The sequence below is a fragment of the Camarhynchus parvulus genome, chromosome 26, assembly GCF_901933205.1.
Source record: "Camarhynchus parvulus chromosome 26, STF_HiC, whole genome shotgun sequence".
NCBI lineage: Eukaryota > Metazoa > Chordata > Aves > Passeriformes > Thraupidae > Camarhynchus > Camarhynchus parvulus.
Genome location: NC_044596.1, coordinates 2,388,511 through 2,413,629, shown reverse-complemented (window position 1 = coordinate 2,413,629; position 25,119 = coordinate 2,388,511). Strand labels below are relative to the sequence as shown.

General features: G+C 53.5%; 2 protein-coding genes across 2 annotated transcripts; both read right to left on the bottom strand.

The window, feature by feature from the left end:
- Positions 1-1,747: 1,747 nt before the first annotated feature.
- On the bottom strand, positions 1,748-6,490 carry CDKN1A (cyclin dependent kinase inhibitor 1A). Its single transcript, XM_030965808.1, has 3 exons — positions 6,453-6,490; positions 3,678-4,091; positions 1,748-2,954 (listed from the first exon to the last, which is right to left on the bottom strand). Exons 2-3 carry the CDS (start codon positions 4,081-4,083, stop codon positions 2,905-2,907), a joined length of 456 nt encoding a protein of 151 aa, XP_030821668.1. The 5' UTR covers positions 4,084-4,091; positions 6,453-6,490; the 3' UTR covers positions 1,748-2,904.
- A 12,235-nt stretch (positions 6,491-18,725) lies between these two features.
- Positions 18,726-24,808, bottom strand: SRSF3 (serine and arginine rich splicing factor 3). Its single transcript, XM_030965797.1, has 6 exons — positions 24,697-24,808; positions 23,742-23,949; positions 22,729-22,863; positions 20,494-20,532; positions 19,761-19,847; positions 18,726-19,519 (listed from the first exon to the last, which is right to left on the bottom strand). Exons 2-6 carry the CDS (start codon positions 23,945-23,947, stop codon positions 19,492-19,494), a joined length of 495 nt encoding a protein of 164 aa, XP_030821657.1. The 5' UTR covers positions 23,948-23,949; positions 24,697-24,808; the 3' UTR covers positions 18,726-19,491.
- Between the last annotated feature and the right edge of the window lie 311 nt (positions 24,809-25,119).

The window sequence follows — 25,119 nt, the reverse complement described above, 5'->3', positions numbered from 1 at the left end:
AGGAGTGATTGTGGTCACTCAAAGAGAGAGATAAGGCAAACTGCCCACTTGACAAAAGGTAATCTGCCATACAGATGGTAATAGAAAACATCTTGCCTTGATGGTAATATAAAACAATGCCCCAGCTCTCTCTGCCCATCTGAACAGGTGAAATCCCTCACTGGGAACCAGCCACACTCCGCTCATTTGCTGTTTAACCTCAGGGAGCAGCAGCCAGCTCGGGGCCATCTGCTCCGCCAGGGCCAGCTAAAGCTCAGCTGGTTCTTCTCCACACTCTGGGCAAAGCTGCTGCTGCTCACCCCAAACTGAAGCATCCCCTCGGTCAGGCTGGGGGCTCACTGTCCCCTCACCCTCCAACCCTCTGCAAGGTTTGCTGCTGCACAGAGAAGGCTGGATTTCGGCTTCCCCTAAGGATTGGAGGAGAAAATTTTCCCTTTTGAAGGGAAAACCCTAAATATCCCTAGGACACCTTGATTTGTGCTCTCTGCCCAGCAAGGCTCTGGCTCCCAGAGGATCAGCAGTGGTCACCAGAGGGCACAGCCCAGGAGGGCACAGCCTGGGAGGGAGGGCACGATCCAACCCCGAGGAGGTGCTGGAAGGTGCCAGTGAAAGGGGATTGAATGTGGACAAGGGAAGGGAAGCACCTGAGCCTCCCCCTGTGGGGGTTTCACCCTCAGCATCCCTGCTCTGTGCTGGGCTGGGAGCAGCAAACACAGCCTGGGCTGAGGGTGGGAGGTTTCCATCCTTTCCCCAGCTGCCATCACTGCTTTGTGTCCCAAAGCTGGGGGGACACAGTCCTGGAGTGTCCTGGGGACTCAGAGCTGAACCCTGCAGAGCCCAGCCTGGCTGTCCCCAGAGCCACAAACACAGACAAGGAGGTTTCACTGGTTTATTTCTCATTTCCCTCATTGCTCCTTCTGGCAAGCAGGAGGTGACAGCCAAGGGGAGCTCCTGGCAGCAGCCAGGGGGGTTTGGAAGGACTGACGTAAGGGGAAAGATTACAGGGGCTAAATCTGTAGGGTTTGACTCAGCAGCAGCTCAAAGGCTGAGTGTGTGTCAAGGGCCATGGGCCTGCAAGGATGTCACCCCTCACTCCAGGGACAGGCAGAGGCTTTAGGGACCCTCAGCTGAGCAATGACACGAGGTTGTTCATGGCCATCAGCTTTCTTTTCATCTGGATCCTCTGCAAATCTGGGCATTTCTCACATTAACCAGAACCTGAGTCTGCATCCAAGCTTTGCCCAGTCCTCCAAGGAAGCAGCCAGTGGCAGAGACATCCCTGACTCCCCTGGGATCTCAGTGCCACCCAGGAAATGCCACTGCACATTTCCACCACCGCATGCTCTTGTGTCCCCACCCCACAGCGTGGGTCACCCTGTGGGCCCCCAGCACCCCTGAAAGGCACAGGGAGGGGAGCAGCTTGCCCATGGCTAACGGCCACGTGCTGAGGGGTAGGGGGAACAGGGTCACAGTGGGGCAGGGGGAATGATGGGGGCAACAGAGGAGCCACAGGGAGCCTCCAGGGACACCCCACAGCTTCTGCTGGGGACATGGTGGCAGCACCAGACCACGGTCCCCAGGGAATGGGGTCAAGCACAGAGGCTGTGGCAAGGCTTTGTCCCTCTCAGCCCTCACAAAGGCAGATCCCAGCTCAGGGCTGCACCCCCAGAGGGATCCCCAGCCCCTGGAACACCCCCCTGCCCCAGCCAGGCCCTGCTCCCATCACCCACATTAACCAGAATGCCTTTGCACAGGTGTTTATTCAGAGTTAACACTTACAGACAAACAGGTATTTCCCCTCTCCCCACATAACTTCATAGCATTATTTTAAATATAAATAAACATTTAGTGCTGGGAGCTTGCCAGCTTCACCGACAGCAAAGTGCATGGTGGTGCAAGGCGGGAGATCAACCCTGTCCCTTTTCTTCCTGGGACCATCTTGCACCAGTTTCCAGAGTCCAAATCCAGCAGAGCAGCAGATGAACTCCATGAAAGTGCCAAGATCTGACAGTGTTGAGTCCCTCAGGGACTCATCCTTCAGTGCTGGAACTGAGCAGCCTCTGCTCCAGGCATCCTTGGTCCCAGAGCAGAGCCAGGTGAGGGTCCTCTCCCCACCAGCCCCAAAAGAGAAAGAGTCCAGGAGAACAAGCTACAATTCCTTATTTCAGCATCATCCCTGTTGCTGAGCAGGCCTTCTTCCTAGAGGAGCCCAGCAGAGCCAGAGCAGGGGCTCCCCAGGCTGGTGTCAGTGCTGAGGCAGGCAGGGGCACGGGGAAGCAGCACCACTCAACAAGCCAACAACAAGGTGAGAAAGTGGGATTTGGGGCCAGCAGAGTGCAGGGGATCCCAAAGCCTCCCAGGGCAGTGTTGGTCCCCCACGGCTGCTCCCAGGGAAGGTTTGTCCAGGGAACAGCTTCCTCTGCCCAGAGCCGTGGGAAGGAGCAGCCTCCACATCCCTCTGCTCCCACACATGGACGAGTGCTCAGTCCATCCTGCTGGGACAGAGGGCCACCCCCCGTCCCAGGGCTCCACAACCCACACCAGTGACATTTCTTAAAGATATCTGGTGCCACCAGGTGGTTGGGACACAAGTGTCCCCCAGGACCGCCCCCTAGGCAGGGGACAGACCACGGCAGGACAGCAGGACAGCACAAGGACGGCGTTTGGACCCACAGGCACAGGGCACTTCTGCAGGCAGGGCAGTGCCTTCATCCCACCAGGTCCATCTCAGTCTTCCTTCAGCCCCACCGTGGGGCTCCTCCTCTACATTGCACACAGTGAAGGTCCCTCAGGACCCCAGAGCAACTCATAAATAGGGAACTACAGATCTACATGGCTACAGGAGAGCACAGCACAGCTCAGGGTGGGGAGCCACGCTCCTGGTGGCAGCGGCTGCCCAGCAGGTCACGGCCGGGGCCGGGCAGGGACGATCCTCCTCTTGGCACTGTAGAAGTCTGGAAGGAAGAAGGAAAGGGTTGGAAAGTGGCTCCAGCCCGTTGGGAACAGCAGGGCAGGGAGAGGGAGGTGTCCCCAGGGAGGCAGCCCAAGCCCAGCCCAGGTGGTTTCACCCTAAAGCCCCCATGCAAAGCTGCTGGAGAGCAGAGCTGTAAATCTGCATCGTCTCTGCTGTTTGGCTCAGCTGCAGTCCTACTCCAGGCCCTGATCATGGAGCACAGGAAGAAACTTTTCACTGTGAGGGAGGTGAGACACTGGCACAGGCTGCCCAGGGAGGTTCTGGATGCTCCAACCCTGGAAGTGTTCAAAGCCAGGTGGATAAAAGCTTTGAGGAACCTGGGCTAGTAGGAGGTGTTCCTGCCTATGGGACCTTGAAGATGATCTTTAAGGTCCATTCCAACCCCTTAACATTCTGTGATTCTAGGATTGGGGCAGGTCATTGGAACTGAAGGTGATGAACTTGGGGGCATCTTCAGCTACTAAACCCACAGAACCAATGCCAATCCCCTGCACAAACCCCAGCAGCCAAAAGGCACCCAGCTGGTGGCCTTGTACCCTTTGGAAGATGGGCTCTGCTTCCCTAGGAGAGATCCAGGGACGGTGGGACCCCTCCCCATGCCCAAGAGCCAGGCAGGGCTCTGGCACCCACGTCCCCTCTGTCTGTCCCTGCCATGACAATGCCACCAAGCCCCCAAGGAGTGACACCAACCCCCAGTGCTCACCTTTGATCGTGGTCTGCCCACGTTTCAAGCCCTGCAGGGAACCAGCCCTGCAAACCTTCGAGCTCTGCTGAGCCTCCTCGGGGCAAATCCTGCCAACACGCTCCTTGGGGGGGACCCTGTGGGCCAGGGAGCTCCTGCTGTCACTGCTGATGACAGCCCTGACCAGGCTGTGAACCTCGTGGGGTGCCTGCTCAGCCACCAGCACCCTCTCCCACTTGAAGGGCCCTTCCAGGGGAGTCTCTGTCTCAAAGTTGAAGTTCCAGCGCTGCTGAGCTTCTTCCAGCTGTTGTTTCATCTGGTCCTCAAAGTCCTGCTGGAGCTGCTCGTGGTCCACAGGGCCAAAGAGGTTCCTGCAGGCCTTGCTGCTGCAGGGGCTCTGCCCAGCCCTGCTCTGGGACAGCGGCATCGCGGCGGCTGCGGGGAAAGCAGAGCGAGTTACGGGGCTGGGGTGACAGGAGCAAACGCAAGGCAGCCAAGGTGGGACAAGCTGGGCTGGGTCTGCAGTGAGGCAGCCCAGAGGGGACTGACACATCTGGATTCTGACTTTGGAGATTTTAGCAAAGGCTCGAGCGTGGCTGAGGTCAGACACAGCCCAGCGCGAGACAGGAGAGTGGGGAAGGTGCAGATTCAACACTCCCTACTCCCCCTCCAGCAGGCAAAGCCCTGCCAGTTCAGAGCATCCAGCACCTCACTGCTCCACCCACAACACCCCTCGGGCTGCCAGCCTCAGAGCCACAGCAGGATGATGCTCCCCCGGTCCCCAGACACTGCCCAACCTGCTCATCCCCACCTCCATGCAGGCAAGGGCAAGTTGGCACACGGGCAAGTGAAGCAACAGGATGTTTTTCTGGCCAGTTTCTTCATCTCAAGAACTCAGACCCGGTGGTAAGGAAACCTTCAAGCAGCTGCAAGAACATGCCACAAGCTTGACCACTTTGTTAACCACCCTCCTTATCTGCAAGGAGCTGTTGGGTAACCAGAAACAAGACCTTGTTTGTTTTTTTTCAAATCGGTGCCAAAAGCCTTGACCTTCCCAGAAAGTGACAAAGCCTTTCCATCAGAGCAGTCTTTCCCCTGACACACATGTGGGGATAACGGACCCCTCACTACACCTCACTTATGAGGAACCTCAACATACAATCAGAATTGTTCAGGTTGGAAAACACCTACAAGATCATCGAGTCCAGCTGATAAGAGTCAGCACTGCTCTGGGATTTGAGTTTTCAGAGCTTAGGCTTGTCCCCACTGCAACAGCCACACTCACTAAATCAGCTTTAAAAAGGAAAATTCATAGCTCCCATTTCCCACCTAATCTGGGACTCTCAAAACCAGGCCACAAAAGATCCTCCCCATCCCCAAACTTCCCCAAGAAGTGACTTCTCAGCCTCCTGCAGGGAAGATTTCTCCCCAAATTCAGCGCCTGCAGCCCCTTTGGATTGCCTGTGCCACATTGTCTTCCCCACATTCCACCCCCTGAAATGTGCAAGAAACGACTGGATGTGGCACTCAGAGCTCTGGTCTAGCTGACAGGGTGAGGTCGGTCAGATTTTGGACTCGAGGACCTTGGAGGTCTCTGCAAAAAGGTGAATTTTCCAGCCTTAATGACTGAATGATCCTATTACCAGGCATGTCACCAGCCCAGCGTGCCAGTGGGGAGCTGGGGAGTGCCCAGCCCGGGGGCTGGGGGGCCACATTCAGCCCCTGTGGCCACCCCCGTGGGCACCCTGCGCTCAGACTCAGCACCCCGAGTAAAAATAGAAATCCAGCTTCCTATCTCCGGGCAGTGTGAGCGCACAGACAGGGGTGACCTCACTGCCAGGCAAGTCCCAGCATGTCCAGGCAAGCCCGGGCAGGTGGCGGGAGGGGGACACATTCGTCACCCTGGCCAGACACCCCCGGCCCTCCCCGTCCGCCCCACGAGCCGATGTCCCCATTCCCAGGTCACCGGCGCGACTCAGGTGCCACCCTGGAGCCTCAAGATAACACCCTGGCTCTGACTCATGGCTGCAGATTGCCAAAGCCACCACCGAGGGAGGGACCGGCGCCGGGCCATCGTCCCCTCCCGTGGGGCTGGTGCCGCTTCCAGCGACCTCTGCCCAGCCGGAGCTCCGCGGCTCCCGGCACCGCAGGGAACCCCAAGATTCGGGCGAGGAAGCGGCAGGTGCACGGCCCCGTTAAAGCCTCTGCCAGCCGAGAGCAGCGCTGGGGGACACCCAGCGGGGCTCCACAGACACCTGCGGCAGCCAGGACCAGTCTCACCAGTTTGGGGAAGGCTGGGCGAGCAGGAGGGGCTGGGGGCACCCCCATCCGGGAGCGGCTGCAGCCGCTGATCCCGCGCAGAGAACGCTCGGTGCGCGACACCGATGGGTCCGGAGGGGCTGGCACGGGGGTGGCCGGTCCCCGCAGGATGCTCGGCGGTGAGACCGCGCCCGCCCCGTACCCAGCACTGTACCCTGCACCGCACCCTCTACAAACAACACCGTACAGCACCGCGCCCCGCACAGCACCGCCGCCACCGGGGGGCGAGCGTGACCCAGCCCGGGGGCTCCGCATCCCCCAGGGGGCTCCGCACCGCCACCCCCGGGCACCGCCACCCCGCTGTTGGCGCGGCCCCGCTCTCTCCCAGCGCTGGGGACGCGGCTCCAGGCGGAGCCGCCCCCGCTCCAGGCACCGGCGCTTCCCGGGGGAAACCGGCGCTCGCTCGCCCGCCCTCCCTGGGTAGCGCAGGAGCGGAGCCGCCCGGCCCGGCCACAGCCCAGCCCCGCCCGCACTCACCGCCGGCTCCGGGCGTCTGCCCGTGCGTGGCGCGTCCCTCGCCCTTTATAGCGAGATGGGCCCCGCCCCGGAACCGGCTCCGTGACGCGTGTGCATCCTCGCACCCGTAGCCGTCGCAGCCGCTTCCATCCCGGTTCCCGGGAATGTGGGCAGGGCCAGGAGGGAATTCCCGACGATTCCGGGCCCGGCTACCGGCCCCGGCCCGGACCGGCCCCGTTCTGCGTGTGCATCCTCGCCCCCATAGCCTCCATAGCTCCTTCCTCTCCCATCCCGGTTGCCAGGAATGTGCGCGGTGCCAGGGGAGACCCGACCATGCCAGGACCGTGGGCGCCGGGACCCCCTTGCTCGGGACGGTGGGGAGCTGTGTCAGGGGATAGCGGGACCGGTGGGTGCAGGGCCCCGGCATCAGGGACCAGAGGGAAACCTCAGGCAGGAGATAAAGGAAACCCCAGCCAGGAGATACAGGGCCCTCCTCCCTGGGAGGTGCAGGGATCTCCCCCATCAGGAAATACAGGCCGCCCCCTCCATGAGGAAATGCAGAGACTCCCTTCCTAGAGGGGTCAGGGGACAGGGAGATGCCCCCTGAGGGAGGCAGAGATCTTGTCAAGGGCACGAGGAGCCCCCTGCAGTGGATCCAGGGGTGCCACATTCCAGCCAGGACATGCAGGAGCTCAGCCAGCCCCAACAGGGTCCTGTGCTACCCAGGCTGTCCCACCCACCCGGCACTGCAGGAAGGAGATTCATGGATTAAGGAGGGGGTGGCTCAGCCCCTTGGGGTGCCAACCTGAGAACCACACGGTGATGATCCTCCCCTGGCCCCCAGGCGCTGCCCAACCCATCCCGGGCCGCCCCCGGCCTCTCCAGCTGCATTGTCTCCCCCAGGCCTGGCTCTGCTCCACCAGCTGAGCCCCAGCACCCACTGTGGGTGCAAAAAAGTGTTTGGAGTAGGATCTGCTGCTCTGAGTCCTGCGGATGTCCAGGCAGGGATGAGGAGGAGGAACAAGTCTGTGCATGTCCTGCAAGAACCTGTGGCAAGGATTCGAGGGGATCTGTGGCTTAGCTGGAAAATGCATCCAAGGGAAGGTGTGAAGACAGGTCAGCTCCTGCTGGGGTTACTCTGTGGGCCTGGAGGGAGCTGCCCTGAGCCTGGCTGGTGGCTCCATCCCTGCCTGGCAGCCCGAGGAGGGAAGGGAAGCCCTCAGAGCGAGCCCAGCCGGGCACAGGGGCCCTGTCCTGCAGCCCCCTCACGGCTCGGGCACACAGAGACAAACACAACCTGCTCCTGCGGGCACAAGGAGGTGACAGCACAATTCCAGGTGACAAAGGCCATGGTAAAGTGATCCCTTGGGAGTGCCAGGTCTCCTCAAAAGCCCCTGGAGGCAGCAGGTGCCGGGGTGCTGAGGAGGACCCTTGGTGTGCAGACCATTCCTGCTTTTTCCAGCTGGAGCAGCAGCTTCTCACTGGCCAGAGCAGCTAAGAACTGTGTTGGGGCATGTTTAGCTCCTGCCACAAGCTGCAGGAGTATTTCACAATCACTCGTCCCCACTCTGCAGAGCTGTGCCAAGGTGCTGGAATTTGGTTCAGTGGTGGCTGTGCAGTCCCCCAGAGAGGCACAGCTGGATGGACAGGAAAGGTGAAAAGAAGATGGGGAATGGGAAGTCACAATTCCAAGTGACAAGGTGACAGTGGGAAAAGTGTGGAAAGTGTGGGAAGTGTGAACTGGGTGTTGCCACTCTGCAGAGCTGTGCCAAGTTCAGTGGTGCCTGCCTGCTTCCATCCCTGTGGCTGCCTCCAGAGGGGCATAGTTGGATGGACAGGAAATGAGGATGAGGAATGCTAAATTCATGTTACACTGCTGAAAACCCTGTCAAGATCCTGTAACAATGCAGCCTGAACTTAAACCCTCCAAAATTCATCCTGTCTTTCTGTTTGCAATAGGCAGGGAGAGGAGGGGGCAAGTTGGGACAGGGAAGCTGTCACTGGTTTTTCCACCTAGGAGTGATTTCTGCTCCTGGGTGGAAGGAGCAGCTTTCAGAGCCTTATGCAGAGGAAGCTTGCAGATCATTTCCTTGCCAAGCTCCAGCCCTGCTCCAGCTGCAGGTGTGGGTTTGCTCCCTCTGGATGTGAGGGATGCAATCAGCACCACCCCAGCCCAGGCATCCCCCAGGTCAGTGCAGCTCCAGTGCCACCTGGGACTCTGGGATGAAGCAGCATTTACCAGAGGATGCTCCCTGGTTAAAACACATCCCTTTTTTCCATAGAAGACTCCCTCCCTCCTGCCCCCCAGTACACAGAAGGAAATGGGAACATCAAACCAGCAGCTTTTTGAAGTGGCAGAGGAAGGAGCTTGTGCAACCCAGAGTAGCCCCAGAGCCACTGGTGCAAGATTGAGGGATTCAAAAAGTGAGATAAGCCAACCAGCCTGGCTGCTGGGAACATCCCAGTTACTCCAGGGGTTCATCCCAGTACTAAACCAGCAAGAAAATCAATCAGATGTAGATTTTCCCTCAGGAAAGTAACTCTCAGTGGTTTTGTGGTGAGGGTTCACTCCCCACACCCTGGGATGGGGGGCATGGGGAGGTTTCTGGCTCTTGCAAACTCCACTCGCGCTTCCCTTCCCCCGGGAGAGGGGAGCTCCAGCCACCAAGGGGGTAATTGGAAATGGGAAGTGGGAGAGGGATGGCGTCAGGGTCTGGGTCAGGAAGTCCATGGGCACGTCTGCAGTGGCATTACCCGAGAAAGAAAAAAGGGGTGGGGGGGGTAGGAGGAGGAAGAGTGATTAAGACGACGATACAGAAACTTTAAAAAAAAATAGAAAATCCCAAAGGTGATTCATGGTGTTTGATCCCACAACATGGAGGAGGAGGAGGAAGGCAGACACAGGACTGGGGACCAGGATCAGTGCCGAGGGCTGATGGGCTATTTCCTTCTCACCATTTATAGCCACCGTGTGGGATCTGTCACTTCCCCTGTGCCGGGCTCGCTCTCCCCGGGGCTCCCAGACCCCCACCCGGGAGGAGGGTGTTCGCGGGAGAATCCGTGTTTATCATTTCCTTGAATAACCCGTCCCAATGCCTGGAAGCAAAAGGAATAATATGAAACCACTGCATACTTCACAGCCTTCAAAGGAACCTCCTTCCCAGCACCGGGGGCACCCAAATACTGAGCAGCGGCCGCAGGGAGCCCTCGGGAGCGCTGAATTCCCAGGGGATCTCCCCAGGTGGGTGCCGCAGAAGCCGAGGGGAGTGGAAGCAGCCACGGAAGCAAACACATCACTCTGGGCAGGCAGAGCCGAGGGTGACTCAGCCCATCCTCCTCACAGATCTGACAGAGAACGTGCCCGGGCACAGCGCTCCTGACAGGCTCGTCCCTGCCCCGTGTCCTCCTCTGACTCGAGAAGCAGCACCCCAAAAAGCCACGGGGACAGGGTGGCAGCTCCAGCACGGAGCAGGGAATGGCTTGGATCGGATGGAGGGATCAGGGTTGGAATGCTCCAGCCTTGGAAAATGGGGAAATGTGGCTTGGTGGAGCTGTGTTTACAGGAGTAACACAGCGAGGCCCACCCCGCGCTCATCGGGACTGTTTTAAATGCACACAGATTCCTGTGTGGAAGGATTTTACACGGGTTTGAGATTTAGTGGTCAAAGGTCTTATGCGAAAAGCGTTTTTTGGGGCAGGGAAGTAATATTCCTGTTAGATCAACCAGCATAGAGGGGAAAACAGCCAAGATTTGGGCAGATGAGCATCCCTCAGGTCTTTTGGGATAAAAATGGCAGAGATTGGGGCACACTTTTTCTTATGTTTATCTCACCTATTTCTCAAGGTGAGATAAACACAAACTCTGCAAAAAGGTGAATTTCTACCCAGAGAAACACCCTGAAAATGGGGGGAATTAACACAGGACCTCTGCCCCAGCACGGACAGTGGGGAGATAGCACATAGGGTTGGGGTTCAGTCCTGCAGAACACCCATCCTACACCCCAAATGTCCAGCCAGGCTGTGTCCCACTCCATGGGGCACAGGGGTGATTTTTTTTCCCCTCTTCAAACAGCTTTCATTCACCAGAACATCCCAGGCAGGTGGAAATTACTCAACTCAGGACAGCAGATTGCCAGTGACAAAGTCCTGAGTATTCCAGCACTAAAAAGCCTCTTCAGCAAGATTCAAATCACCAAGAGTTTTTTTCTCTGTGGTTTTTTTTTTTTTTATTATCTCTGCTAACAAGCTTTTTTCTTTTAAGTGGGAAACGTGAAGGCTCTTAATGAAACCCTCATGCTCCAGCAGAAGTCTAAATGAGCCCAGTGTTCGGCTGGAGGCGTTTGTATCCCAGCAAAGCCTGTTTTCCCATCAGCTCTTTGAAGTGCCCTATTAAGTGATTTTATACTAATAGGATTTTCCCAGGAAAGAAAGACAAGAATGACAAAACGCTGAATGCTTGATTAACTCTGCCCCTAAAAGAACTCGGATCGTGTTAATTGACTGTTCCCCTGCCATATCCAGCCCTTGTTTGCCCCATTTATGAAGGCATTTTGATGAGACACCAGACCCAGCAGAGTGGAAATAGAGTCCCACCAAGCACAAATAGGGGATGAGACAGTCCTAAAACAAGGCCTTTGCTTACTGGAAATATTCCTGGATGCGAGAGCCAGGCTATGAATTGGTTGCTTCATTCAGCCCCTCACTCATTTTCATCCAAGATTGTTTTTAGCCCCATTCATAGTCATTAACGTAATTGCTTCACTGACTTTCCATGAGCAGCTTGGAAGCTTTGTGGGGTTTTTTTGCTGGCAGCAAAGGCCTCATTGTTCCGGGTACAGCCGGGCGGCCGCAGTACCTGGCTCCAGACCCTGCACCCGGCTGTCCCTTTATTCCCCTGCTGCTCCACCTCACTGCCCACGGCCTGGAGCACGGCAGGATGGGGCAGACACCCACAGGAGGGGACACAGACACCCACAGCAGGGGACACAGACACCCACAGCAGGGGACACAGACACAGACACCCACAGGAGGGGACACAGACACCCACAGGAGGGGACACAGACACCCACTGGGATCCGGGGGCAAGCGGCTCCAGCCTCTTGCCGTGCTTCCTGCAGGGAATAAGCTCCATCCAAAATGCTCACTGGGGGTTATTTTGCAGCCAGCAGTTCCCCATGGGCATCTCAGTGAGGGCAGGTGGAGGACAGCAGGACCTTACCCAGCAAGATAAGCGAGTGGAGGGAGCCTGGGGGAGGATTGCTCCTGTCCATGCAGCCCCAATGGAAGCTGTCAATGGATGTAACTTCTTCCCAATGCACAGCACGTGTGGCACAGTGCTGCTGCTGAAGGGTTTGCTGCTCTCCAAGCCATGGATGGTTTGAAGTCCATTGGGAGCTCGATCTGGCCCTTTATAGCCAAGAGAAGGAGGTGAGGATGGGGAGCTCTCACTAAGAACTTGCTCACAATGTCACCTCTGAACCAACCCCAATTCCATGGGGCACCCTCTGCCTGGAGCACCCAGACACCAGGATGGGGCATCTCCACCCCAAATGCTGAGGTTTGGGTTGTCCCACACAAACCTGGCTCTGGGACGTGCACACTGACCTGCCTGCCCATCCCAACACCTGCTGGCTCAGCGTGTGTCACCATCTCCTGGGATCTCCAGTCACAGCTTTCGGGAATGCCCCAGTCCAGCACAGCCTCATGATTCACTTTGTGCTGGGGGGCGAGGAGTGCGGCTGGGCGTGGGCACAGGGAGGGAAGGGGCAGAGCAGGGGCAGACAGACCCTGAACATCATGAAATGGGATCTGCAGGAGGTCAGGATCAGGACCCAGACCCAGACAGACCCTGAACATGTCATGAAATGGATCTGTAGGAGGTCAGGACCAGGACCCAGACCCCAGACAGACAGATGGACAGACACAGCCCTGCCTTGTGCAGTGACTCGTGCACAGCCCAGAGCAGAGCAGAGGTAATGGGAGGGGACAGCTGAGATGGCAATAAAGGCAGAGGTGATGATATGGCAGCCACCACCTTGACACAGGGTAAGGGTCGATTGCACTTTTCCTCCTACCTGTCAGTCAGGCAGAGCAGAATTTCCAGGAGTGGGGATGGAGGAGCAGCTTTCACCCCACTGGTCCCCCAAGCTGGCCATGGGGGTGGACATGCTCCACACACCAGAGAGGCTCTGCCCAGTTTCAGAGATTAAAGTTGGGGAGTTCCAGGTGCCAAAATAAAACTTTCAGTTTCAGGGAAAAAAAGAAAATTTGCTGGAACTTGGAGCTGTGGTCAGCAGTGCCACAGAGGATGGAAACAGGGTTTAAAATGTTCTGTACTTCACCCACCAGCAGCAATGCTGCACCAGAGCCCTTCCCACCTCTGCACAAACCTCAGCTTGGCAGAACACTGGGAGATTTATAGATTATCAATTGTAAATCCACAATGGGAGCAGGAGGGAGACAAAGGGAGAGGGATGTTGTAAAGCTGGGAAGTGCCCCTGCCCCTGTGCTGAGCACTGCTAAGGCCACACCTTGAGAACTGTGTTCAGTTTTGGGCCCCTCATGGCAAGAAAGACATTGAGGGGCTGGAGTGTGTCCAGAGAATGGAACAGAGTTGGGGAAGGGTCTGGAGCACCAGGAGGGGCTGAGGGAGCTGGGGGGACTCAACCTGGAGAAAAGGAGGCTCAGGGGGGCCCTTCTGGCTCTGCAAAACTCCTGACAGGAGGGGACAGCTGGGGGGGTCAAGCTCTGCTGCAAGGAAACAGGGACAGAATGAGAGGAAACAGCCTCAAGCTGCCCCAGAAGAAGTTTAGTTTGGATATTCACAAAAATTCCTTCACCAGAAGGGTTGGCAAGCACATGCACAGGCTGTTCAGAGCAGTGGCAGAGTCACCATCTCTGGACACATTTCAAAAAATGTATGGATGGGTTAGTGCTGGACCTGGCAGTGCTTGAGGAAACAGACCTGATGATCTTAGAGGGCTTTTCCAACCTAAATGATTTCATGATTCTATGAAACAGGAAACACTGAAAATATCTACAGATCAAAAAATACCCCATGGGTCCCTGTCAAACATTCCCTGCACAGGGGAACTCCTGACTCCAAACCTGGCGGGGTTTCATCCACGAGTTCCTGGGTGGCACGTGTCAGCCAGGCAGCTGCAAGGACAACTTGGCAGGAGGGGCAGCAAACCACACCTGGAGCTTATCTCCCCAGCTGGGCAACCTCCTCCCACAAAGTTTATAGTACAAGTGCATGAAAAGCTGATCAATCCAGCACCAGGAAGAGCAGCACCCAGTGCACGAGGTGCAATAACACTGGTGTTGGGCAGAACTCCTTCCCTGCAATGAGCATGAGGCCCTGGCATGCTTGGGCATGAGGTTGCCCAGAGAAGCTGTGGCTGCCCCAGACTTGGAAATGTCCAAGGCCAGGTTGGATGGGGTTTTTGGAGCAACCTGGGCTAATGGAAGGTGCTCCTGCCCATAGCAGGGGGTGGAACAAAATGAGTTTTAAGGTCCCTCCCAACCCAAACCATTCCGGGATTCTGACCGCAAACACTTTGTATCAAACACTGACAGCAAACCCTCCATCAGCAGGGAGGGCTGGGACAGCGCCGAGACTTCCTGCTGAATATTTTTGAATATTCATGTTCTGAGCAGCCTCTGCCCAAGAGGAGATAATGGCTGTCTGACAGCTGGCAGGGGTGATGTTCCCAAGTGACAGCCTGAGTGACACAGTGCCCCACCCTGATACCCCTGCTGCACCCCGATAGCGCGGTCCCGACAGAGCCTGGGGCTGCCCAGGGCCTGTCACACACCTCGGGGTGTTCTGGGGGTGGCATCAGCCAGTGGCACATGACAACTTCTGTGCTACCCAGAAAAATGCCAAAGAACAACAGTGTGACTGTAGCAGGAGGAATCTCCTCACGGTCAGGGAGGTTGTGGAGTGACATCACTGGCCATGGTGACAGGATTCGGATGGGAAGGACATGTGCTTCCCTTTTCCAACTGGGATCACTCCCACAGAAAATCTGACGGCTAAAATGACTTAGAGGAGCAAGCAGAAACACCACCCGAATCAATGTGAAGATTTGTTCAACTCCAAGTTATGTCAGCCACTAAATTATTAAATAATAGCCACATGAATCACTTGGGAACGAACATAGTGTTCCTCTTGCATGTCTATTTTATATTTGTCTGGATGCCGTGTTTATTTCAGTCCCCAGACGTGTTTGTTTGAAAGGCATTAACAGAGGAACTGTGGCCGTGCCCCAGTGAAACTGCAGAAACGAAAGAGCAACCCCAGACAGTGATGGTGCTTGGAGGAAACCAAACACTTCTCATGTCAGAGCCTGGGATAAGGCTTCAGCTCCAGCAAGCCCCTGACTGACTGCAAACATGGGCAAGCAAAAATTAGCTTTATTCTGCCAGTTTCTGTCAGGCTGAGGGGTGAAGCTGGAGCCATTCCAACAGCAGGGCAATGGGGAGCTGCCTCTTAGGGCAGGTATGGCACAGTGCCATGGCCCCGTGCAGGAGCTAAGGTCAAACCAGAGCTACTGGAATTCCACTCCTGCCCTTCAGCCTTTTGTTTGCAGAAGGGGCTGATGCTCCAGTTTTTTCACTTGCTTTTTAACTTAGCTCTGCACTACGACAGCACCAGAGCAGGCTGACTTGTGGGGGGGACTGCAGCTCAGGTTTTGGGACTGTACTTCTGGGGCAGGATTTGAACAGGGGTACAGAGACAGGGATTAAAATCCAGCAGTAGTATGTTTGTCCAACATTCACCCACTTTGAGGATCTGTGTATCAAGAGACATTGAGGCAGCTCATGGTGATGACATCACGGCAAATGAAAGTAAAACTGGAAACTGAAAAATGGTGATAAGAGCAGTAAAAAGCAGCAGAAATGTTCAGGCACTGCTGGGGGAATGGTTGGACTCAATGTTAGAGGGCTTTTCTAACCTTAGTGATTCCATGATTTTATTAATAAACACAAAACCCTGAAAACATCTATACGTCAAAAAATCCTTCCAGCACCGGGTTCTGCTGCCAGACCCCACCAAAGCAGGAGAGGTTCACAACTACAAGGTATAACCTGTGCCAGGCTGCTGCAGAAGATCCATGGGCACTGTGTGGTGTCTCTCTAGTTTCAAAAAGAAGGAAATGCAAAGGCAGAGGATGAAATGCAAAGCCCTTCCATCAGTAACACACTGCAGCTCCAGTTGTGGCTGGAGGATAGAAGAGCAAAGCTGCAGAATCAGACTGGGTTTGGAGGATGGAGGGGGTAACACAGCACACTTGTTTGTCCAAGAGTAAAAAAGCTTTTTTCATTGAGCAATGTTTGGCTCTGGACTTCTGCAGCTCTTTTCTGCTCTCAGAGGGGAGGAAATCAATTTAATAGAGGAGAAACCAGAAACTGCCAGGCTGCACCTCTGGACAGGGGTCTGGCAATCCTTCCCAAAGCTCAGCTTTGAAATCAACAGTGGTATGGTCCATACTGGCTCCCTTCAGCTTTCTGAACAGAGTCAGGATAAGGTATCCTAAAACCTGATGAATTTGAGTGGAACAGACAAAAACTAATCTTTCATGGGATTTTTTCCTTGTTTTTCTAACATTATATGTCAGCTCTCCTTTTCTCCAGTTTTTGTCCTAACTAGCATTATGTATATGGACATGTCATCCTGCACATGGAGCAGCCTAACAAGAACCACTGTCAGTGCTTGGGATGATCCCAACTCCTCACCCAAGCACGACCCTGTCTGAAGGCCAGTGGAACAAATCCCAACAAAAAAAAGAAAGTGGAGAAGTTAAGGATGTCCTAAAGTGCAAGGCACATTCTTAACATGATCTTTGGTCATAAACAAAGAGTAGCATGTACATAAAAAGAAAAAACAAGATCCTCTTCTTTGCAAACCCATTTGCACACAATGGTCTCCCCAGGGAGAGTGTATAAAACAACTGGGATGTGCTCAGGCACTGCTGAGGACCGCTGAGGATTAACCCCAGGATGCTTCTGCCTGAAGCAGGGGAAGTTAAACTTCTCCCCAAATTAGAAACACTGTGTAAACCATTACTGTCAGCACCATGAAACCAGGCCCTGAAACAATTTGGAAGGTGTCAGGCAGCAGCAATTGCTCCATCACTCCAGGTGTCTCCAGAGCAGGGCTGTGGCTGAGGTTGTGCCAAGGAGCCTTGGATAGTGTCGCTCTGTCCTACCCTGGCAGGGATAAACTGCTTGGTGATTCTTCCTGGTGTCAGAATCTTTGGGGAAAGGCAAGGGATGTCCCTGGCCTTAGAACACCAACACTTCCTTGTATATTTAATTTGAGAGCAAACTTTTTAAACACAACACTCCCAGGCTGGTCACTCCCTCAGACAGGAAGGAGATGCCTGAAATCCACAAATGTGCTGGTACATCAAAAATAGCTCATTACCTATACCCTGTGGGAAGGGCTGTCCAGTCAGTGTTTATATATATTTATAAATTTCCCATCTTTCTCTAGAAGCTGTTTGTTGTGTTCTACTTCAAACCTCCACCCAATTACATAAAACCAGCACACTTCTGATCTAAGGAGCAACTTCTTCATTCAGCTGGAGAGTAAAATAGTCAGAAAGCTGAAACTGAAATGCTTCTGCAAGAGTGTTACGTATGAAAACCACAACCTGCTTCCCACTGTCTCCGGCACTTCAGATTTCTCTCCTTGCAGCAGCTGAACTGAAGGCTCCTTGTTCCTCCAGGTAACCACAGGAAGAATGTCTGTGCCGGCAGAGGCACCACAAGCCGTGACCCTTCTGCACATCCGACACTGCCAGAGGCACGTAGGGAAAGGGAAAGGAACTGAGCAGGGCCAGGGGCAGCCCCCGGCCCCACCCGGAGCTGGGCTGGAGCCCCGGGCAGCCCCCGGCCCCACCCGGAGCTGGGCTGGAGCCCCGGGCAGCCCCCCGGCCCCACCCGGAGCTGGGCTGGGGCATCCGGAGAGCGAAGAACAGGCCCCGGGCCAGAGGCGTGCTGACCTCTGCCGGGCACCAGCGGCACTGCACGGCCCGAGCCGGCTCCACCCGCTGTTCTCACCCTGCGCAGGTGAAACGGGGCCCTGCAAAAGGCGGGACGGGCCTGGGCATTCCCAGCTCACCGCTGGATCCCAGCTCCAGGGGCAGTTCGGCCTGTGAGTGCCTCTCGCAGCACCTGCGGCCACCCTGCGTTTCTGGGACAGGTGGGAGACACAGCAACACTCAAGTCTTTAACTCATCAACACAACCTCAGAGGGGTTGGAAGAGACCTTCAAGACCCAGCCCAACCAACACTGTTATTAAAAAACTAAATCAATCCAGACCCTGAGCTCAGCAGCACCAGCACCTCCTTCCCTTATGCTTCACTGTCTCCCTTGTCCCTGCCTGGAAACCACCAAGCAAAGGAAACTCCACCACTGTTACAGACATCTTTTATAAAAAATCCTTTCCTTAGTATTTTTCCTCCTGAGAAGCTGAGAGGCCTCAGGAACAAAATGTAAACAATGGTTATCTGCTGCTGTGGAATGCAACAGGTGCATCTGTGATTGGTCTCATGGGGTTGTTTCTAATTAATGGCCAATCACAGTCAGCTGGCTTGGACTCTGTCTGAGCCACAAGCCTTTGTTAGGATTTCATCAGAAGGCTAGCTGAGAATAGAAAAAGAAGAAATTATTTCTTCTAATCTTTTAGTACAGTTTTAATGTAATATATATAATAAAATAATAAATCAGCCTTCTGAAACATGGAGGCAGATCCTCTTCTCTTCCCTCATCCTAAGACCCCTGTGAGCACAGTCACACACCACCAGTGTTTATCATGAGGGATTTCATCTAAACCACACAACTGAACCAATGGAGCAATCTGGGATTCAGGTGCAAGGGAGTCCTTGGGCAGTGTGGCAGCTCCACCTGCTCTCCAGCCATGCTGCATTTCTACAGAAAGTGAATCTTCAGGGTAAATTTTGGTTTCCAGACTGAGATGGGATGAATACCTTAACTGCTGTTCCCAACCCCCAGCTGGCATACAGAGTTCATGGTGAACCTTTGCATCTCCAGCTGGTTTTCCAAGGAATCACTACAGGGCTCCCTGTCAGGCAAGGAGTCAGGTGGCATTAGCTACTGAGCACCCCAGCTGGACCTGTAAAACAGACTGCCATGGTAGAGTGAGACTGCACCTCACCACGGACAGGTGAGCAGGTACAGCTGTGCTGGACACTTCCCAGCTGTGTTACAGCCAGGTGGGGTGACTGTCACAGTCAGGGACAAGTTAAATACTGAACAACGAGTTGTAACCAAAACTTTAATCCCAAGGATTTCACAAAAGACATTTTACAAGTGACATGAAAATTCTTATACAGTAAAGAAATGTTTAATAACTAATGTTTACAATGTACCATTAGACATAACACATCCACTCCAGGTGTCAGTTCTGCTGTGGATTTGGTCTATTCAGAGCTTCTGGAATACATGGTCAATCAACAATCACCTAATTAAGGACTCTACTCATACCGAGTACAAAATTAACTGACCCTATAGCTACAAAATTTTAATTTATGGAATATAAAGCAGCTCAGTCAGAACTGGAGCTGGATGAAGCTGCAGCCCCCAACCCTTACCCTCCCCCTGCCTCACTACTCCCTTTCCCAGACATGGGCTATGGAGCACCTGTGTCCTGCTCTGCTCCTGGCCTGATCCCACAAGGAACACACCATCCCTGCACACTTCTTGAGCTGAGCCCCAGCCACCCCCAGCCCAGCTCTCCCAGCTACACAACACAGATCATTTGCCATTCCACATACACACCCCTCATGTCTAATGGTACATTGGAAAACCATTAATATTACAAATCATAGGATCTGCTCAGAACCATATACAGATTCACATCTTTACATATGCCACCTGTTACAAGATACAAGGAACAAAGCAAGTTCAACAGCTAAAACATTTTAAAAATGCACCAAGCTTTATGAAGTCTCAAAACAAAACAATGTTCTGTACATACTCCTGGCCTCGGATCTCATGACTTCCTGTACACAGCTCCTTCCCACAGTCCTATTTCCTCTCATTTGACCTGGAGCGACTGAAGAACAACAGACAGGTAAGGTTAGGATCAGGTGTCAGGAACAGATTTTCCTTTAAGCCCCCCAGCCACAATCAGCAGGTGATACTTAAGCATTTTAAAAATACTGTTCATTTAATAAAACTGAGTATTTTGTTGTTTTAAGGTGAAGAATCTCCTGACACTAGAGGTGATTCTCCAACAAGGCACTAAGTTACTTTCACATTTACTCAGAACCACAAACACTGAAGGCTCTCCTTACCTGCGAGACCTGGAGAAGGAGCGAGAGGGCTTGTGGTTCCTCTCCCGTGAGAGTGATCTCTCTCTTCTTCTGTCTCTGGAGAGGGACCTGGGACAGACCACAACAGCACACCATCAGAGCAAAGCTTCATCCGGCCAAGGAGGCTCCCTGAGGAGCTTCCCTTCAGGAGTGAAGGTTTCTAACTGTTCAACCAGGGGAAACCTGTTACCCATGCTGCTATTAACCTTTTCTTGAGGGAAGAATGATCAGCCTGAGCCAACAGCTTATAATGTACTATAAACAGGCATGTAGTAAACTTTGTAAAAATTTTTTTGTGTGTTTGGGTTTTGGTTTTTTTGTTGTTTTTTTTTTTTTCAGAATCCCACTCAAATCACATTCTGATTTATGCCTGGAATTAACCTTAATTGTCTTTTCCCACATCAGGGCTCAATGACCCTTTGCTCACAGTATCCGTGAGAGAGTACCACATTAACACTTAAACTTTGGGGAAAACTGACAGAAGATGCCAGGCAGCTGCAGAACGGAAATGACTTCTGTTCTCAGTATCCTTCCACTGCTCTTCCTGGAATCTCAAACAGCTCAGTAATTCCAGGCAAGCAATATGACAGAAGCAAATCTGTTTCTGTTTTAACAAACTACTGATTGTGCACAGCCCACACATGGAGCTGTTTTGGGCTGTTCTTTTCAGCCCCCCAGGCTGGAGCAGTCCACGGGGTAGGGAAGGGATCAGTACCTGCTGCGGCTCCGGGAGAAGCTTCTCCTTCGCGGTGATCTAGAACCAGAAAACCAAATGTGAGGCACTTGATCCATTCTTTGAGCTTTAATGGGCTGAGGCACTTCCCAACTTGTCAAACTCATTGTTGGGCCCAGGGAACGTGCCACGAATAACTGGCATCCATCATCCAGTAAAAGGCATGGAAAGATTAGGCAGTAAAACCAAGCTCAGTGTGAACAGCACGTTTCCAACCACGAATTCACTTAACTAAGAACGCGTCAGAGCAGAGTTGTCCAATGCAACACTTTCCATTTCAACTAAATACACTGCCCAGAACACCACACCAAAGTCCCACAGGTGGTTCCAAAAAAAAAAAAAAAATAGCACAGAGCAAATGTTTTGGAACCCATGCAAGCCAAAAAGGTCCATAACAAGACATAAGAGATATCAAGTGGAAAAAAAAAAGTGAAAATGCGCTCAGTGTCAATATTGATAATGCCATTAAGTGCTACATTAGAACTGCATATTTGTGATTGTCATTTTTAATGCCATAGAGTGTGTTTAGACTATTTTCTTATAAAAAATAAAAAATTAAAAAATATAACCTTAGCTCGGCCCAGTTCATCCCAAAAAGTAATTGTTTTAAGTTTTGAAAACTGTTAGTAAAACCATTTAAAGGTGATAGGATTTTTGTGGCAAGGAAAAGCTACATTTGTTAGAGCTTTATTAAAAATTTAGTTTGGCATCTCACATGCAAATATCCTGGTTTTTACATTATTCACAGTGTAAGAGCTTCCATATCACCCTTAAAAGTTTTCTCAAGCAACATATGTACGTTACCACTCAATTATGCACAGCCAGCCTTTGATTGAGAAAAGTAATTACTTATAAGCCGCTTACTCCTTATTTTAACCAGCAGTAAACTGTATAAGCAGGAAAAACTTACAAGTCTTTGGTTTCAACAAGCTAGAAATGGTGAGGTGAGGCTGCCGGACTGACTGCCAAGAAGAATTTGCTGAAAAGGTTTTGCCAGATGTTGCGTTGTATTTAGTTGGTTGGCGAAGGGGGTGTTGTGGATTTTTCCTGCTTTTTTGTTAGCCGAAGGCTGCTGCTGTAGTTGTTGTGAAGACATTTGGTAAATAAACAGCTGAGCTGATTGGCCGGGAATGTGTGGGCGGTCGAGGTGGCTGCTGCCGATTTGGTTAAGGTTGGAGAGAAGGCTGAGAGAAAACAGCATGCTCGGGAACCAAAGGGCGGTGCAACCTGACGACTGGCCATGCCTGGGTCATGTGAAACGACACCAGCCAAGCTGCATGGGGCGCGCTGGTCACATGACGCTGAAAGGGCTAGTTGGCTGGCTAATGCAGACTCAGAGGGTGGTGAGAAGAGACATGATGGTGACTCTGTAACGGGTTCATTTTTATTAATAGATGGACCAAAAAAGCATAAAAAAAATGAAAAACAAGCCATCAGTACAACCATCTATTAGCTAACAAATACTCCTAATGTGTTATTTTTTTTTTCAACAGCAAAAGGGTAAGCTTTGAAACCCTGGCTCAGGAGGACTTCACTCACCTGCCACAGGCAAATTCAGTCCTGTAAAAACCACGGTGCACACTTAAACTGCCAGACAAACTAGTCTGGGTCCAAGAACGTGCCAGTTCCCAAAAATCCTGCTATATGCTAGAGCTGGGTTTGCAAACTTCAAGTGACAGGATCGTCACACGATGCTTTATTTCCACGCTAACACTAAAGTGTCAAGATTCCAGATGTTTAGAGCAACTGTTACTCAATCTATTATTAAACAGCTGCCTGCTTGGGAAGGATTTTAGTTCTGCAAACAAAGTGGAAAAACCCATTGGTATGGAAATGCTATACTGCTGTATGTCATGTTTTGCCAATATGGAGTAAAGGAAAGGAACAGCCTAAGTTGAAGTATGGGGAAGAAAGGCAAAGTGTGACTAGAAGATGAGCAGGTTTTAAGAGGAAGGAGAATAAGCCCAGGACAGAGGGCACTGACTACCAACTGCACAGTCACCTATGGACAAAAGCCAACAACATTCAACACAACTCAAATTCACCTCGATTTTGTGGGGGGGTGGTTTGGGTTTTTTCCTTTTTTAGCATCTGTCATTTCCGAATCATGATCAGATAGATGAATGCCATCCATCAACATGCCTTTAACAAGCCTGCTCCTAGGATGCTAGGTGGTAACTGTGCCAAGGGCTCTAGGAGTGCACTGTGCCCAGGTACCTGCGCCGAGGAGGGGGACTCCTCCTGCGATAGTCATCCCGAGGGCGCCGGCCCCACGACGGAGGGGGGCCGCGGTTCCGACTCCGCTTCTCCCCGTTGGAGAGCTCCACCCGGACGCGACATCCACACAGCGTTCTGGGGAGAGGGGCACTCTGGTTAGCACTGCCAGGGAGAAGGCAGCGTGGAATAAAGGATACGTGATCCACAAGGTGGAAAAACAATGCAAAAGGGAAAAATGTTTTGTCATCAAAGCACAGTGCCCAGAGTCAGCTGGAGCACTTCCCTTCCCTGGAAGTGTCCAAGGCCAGGTTGGACAGGCATGGAGCAGCCCAGGCTACCCAGTGGAAGGTGTCCCTGCCCACAGCAGTGGGTGGAACCGGATGGGCTTCCAGCCCAAACCATTCTGGGATTCTTTGGCAGACAAAAGGATTGGCTGCTTCTCAAAACTGCTGTGCCAGTAAAGCAGGCAGGGAAAGAGCAAAGGAGAGTCTCCACAATCAGTTTTACCTCTTTATAATAACACCATCTGCAATTTAATTAACACACAAAGAGATGCAAATAATTCCTAACTTGGGAGTTCAACTGGGAAATGCAAAATTAAACATTACAATGCTATTCATGAAGGAGAGCAGGGATAGGTGGGATATTGGGAAGGAATTATTCCCTGTGAGGGTGGGCAGGCCCCGGCACAGGGTGCCCAGAGCAGCTGTGGCTGCTCCTGGATTCCTGAAGTGCCCAAGGCCAGGCTGAATGGGACCTGGAGCAGCCTGGGACAGTGGAAGGCGTCCCTGCCCACGGGGAGAGTGGGACTGAATGATCTTTGAGGTTCCTTCCAGCCCAAACCATTCTGGGATTCCATTGCTGCACCATAAGAACACCCTTATAGTACCATACAAAACAGCGCATAAGAAATGCATCAAGACTTTAGTCCCGCAGTTTAAGTTTCACAATTTAAAACTGTATCACTTCTATAATGTCCCATATTTTGACCAGCCAAGCCAAGCACACTTTACCTTCCATCTAGCTCTCTTACTGCATCAGCTGCATCTCGGGGATCTTCAAACTCCACAAAGGCAAACCCAGGAGGATTTCTCGCCACCCATACACTGCGCAGTGGTCCATAGTAGCCAAAAGCTCGCTCTAATTCTGTTTTGTTGCCATTGTTTCCAAGGTTACCCACATAGACCTTGCAGTCCAGCGGACAAGAATCACGATGCATTGCTAGGACAAGAAAAAAAGAAGTTCACATATATTTAACCCAGCGCATGTGCTTGTTGACTTCCAAGGGAAATCACTCTGTTGGCTACTTCCCCCTGAAACTTGAGCAGTGATGCATTGTGATGGAGACACTGTTTGGAACGGGCGAGCGGGGTGAGAGAAAACTTAAAACCCAACAAGATAGCTGGTATGCCACAGTGTGATCAAAATTCACTATTTCGAGGAATTTCGGTTACTTTTACTGTTTAGATTTGTGGGGGGAAGGTCTTTCCGCCTTTTTTCCCGCTTAGCGCACGGGGGTCTGCAGAGGGCGCTGCGCGGGGGAGGCTCCATTGTTCCCGGATCGGGATTAGGATCAGGGCGATCCGCGCACCAAGGGGGTGGGCAGCGCCATCTCCCGCCGAGCCCCGCGGGCAATGCTCGGGGACTCGCTCCGGAGCCGCTCCTCGGCGCGCTTTGAGGGACCGGCGCTGCCACTGGCGGACGGGCCGGCGCCACACCGCCCCCGCGGCACTTCCCACCCCGCCTGGCCTCACACCCCGCGGGGAACAGGCCGAGAACGGGCTCCTCCCGGCAACCCGCCGCCTCCCCGCCCGGTTCCGCTCAGGGCCGCGGCAGCCGCCGCCCCAGGCCCGGCGTTACAAAATGGCGGCTGCTCTTTGTTTGCCGCCGCCGCTTCCATCCGCCCTGCCGGGCACCAAGACCGCGGCAGCCGCCTCCCCCCCCGCCCTCCGGGGTGAAGATCCTCACCGGTGCTTAGAGGGAGGGCGCGCGAAGGGAGCCCGCGCTAAACTCAGCCGACTCGACCCTCAGCGAGACCCCAGCTCCGCTTTTCCTCACTGGACAAAATGGCGGCTAGAAACGACCCCGCCCGCGTTTATATAACGCCAGTCCTCTCCCACGTGATGCCGGGCGACAGCGAATCAGAGGGCGCCGTTGCGCTGATTGACAGGCGGCGTCACGGCGCGCTCGCGCGCGGGCGGGCGGGCTGTTGGCGGCAATGGCGGGAGCGCTGAGGGGGCCCCGCCCGGGCCCTGGAATCCGGAGCGGTCACAGCCCCAGAGCTGCTGATTTTCCGGCTGACGTGAAAAATAAAGTTTTATTTCCTTGTGTCTCTGGCCCGATGAGGTCCCTCCAGGTAGGGTTTACACCTCTGAACGCTTCGATTCTCTC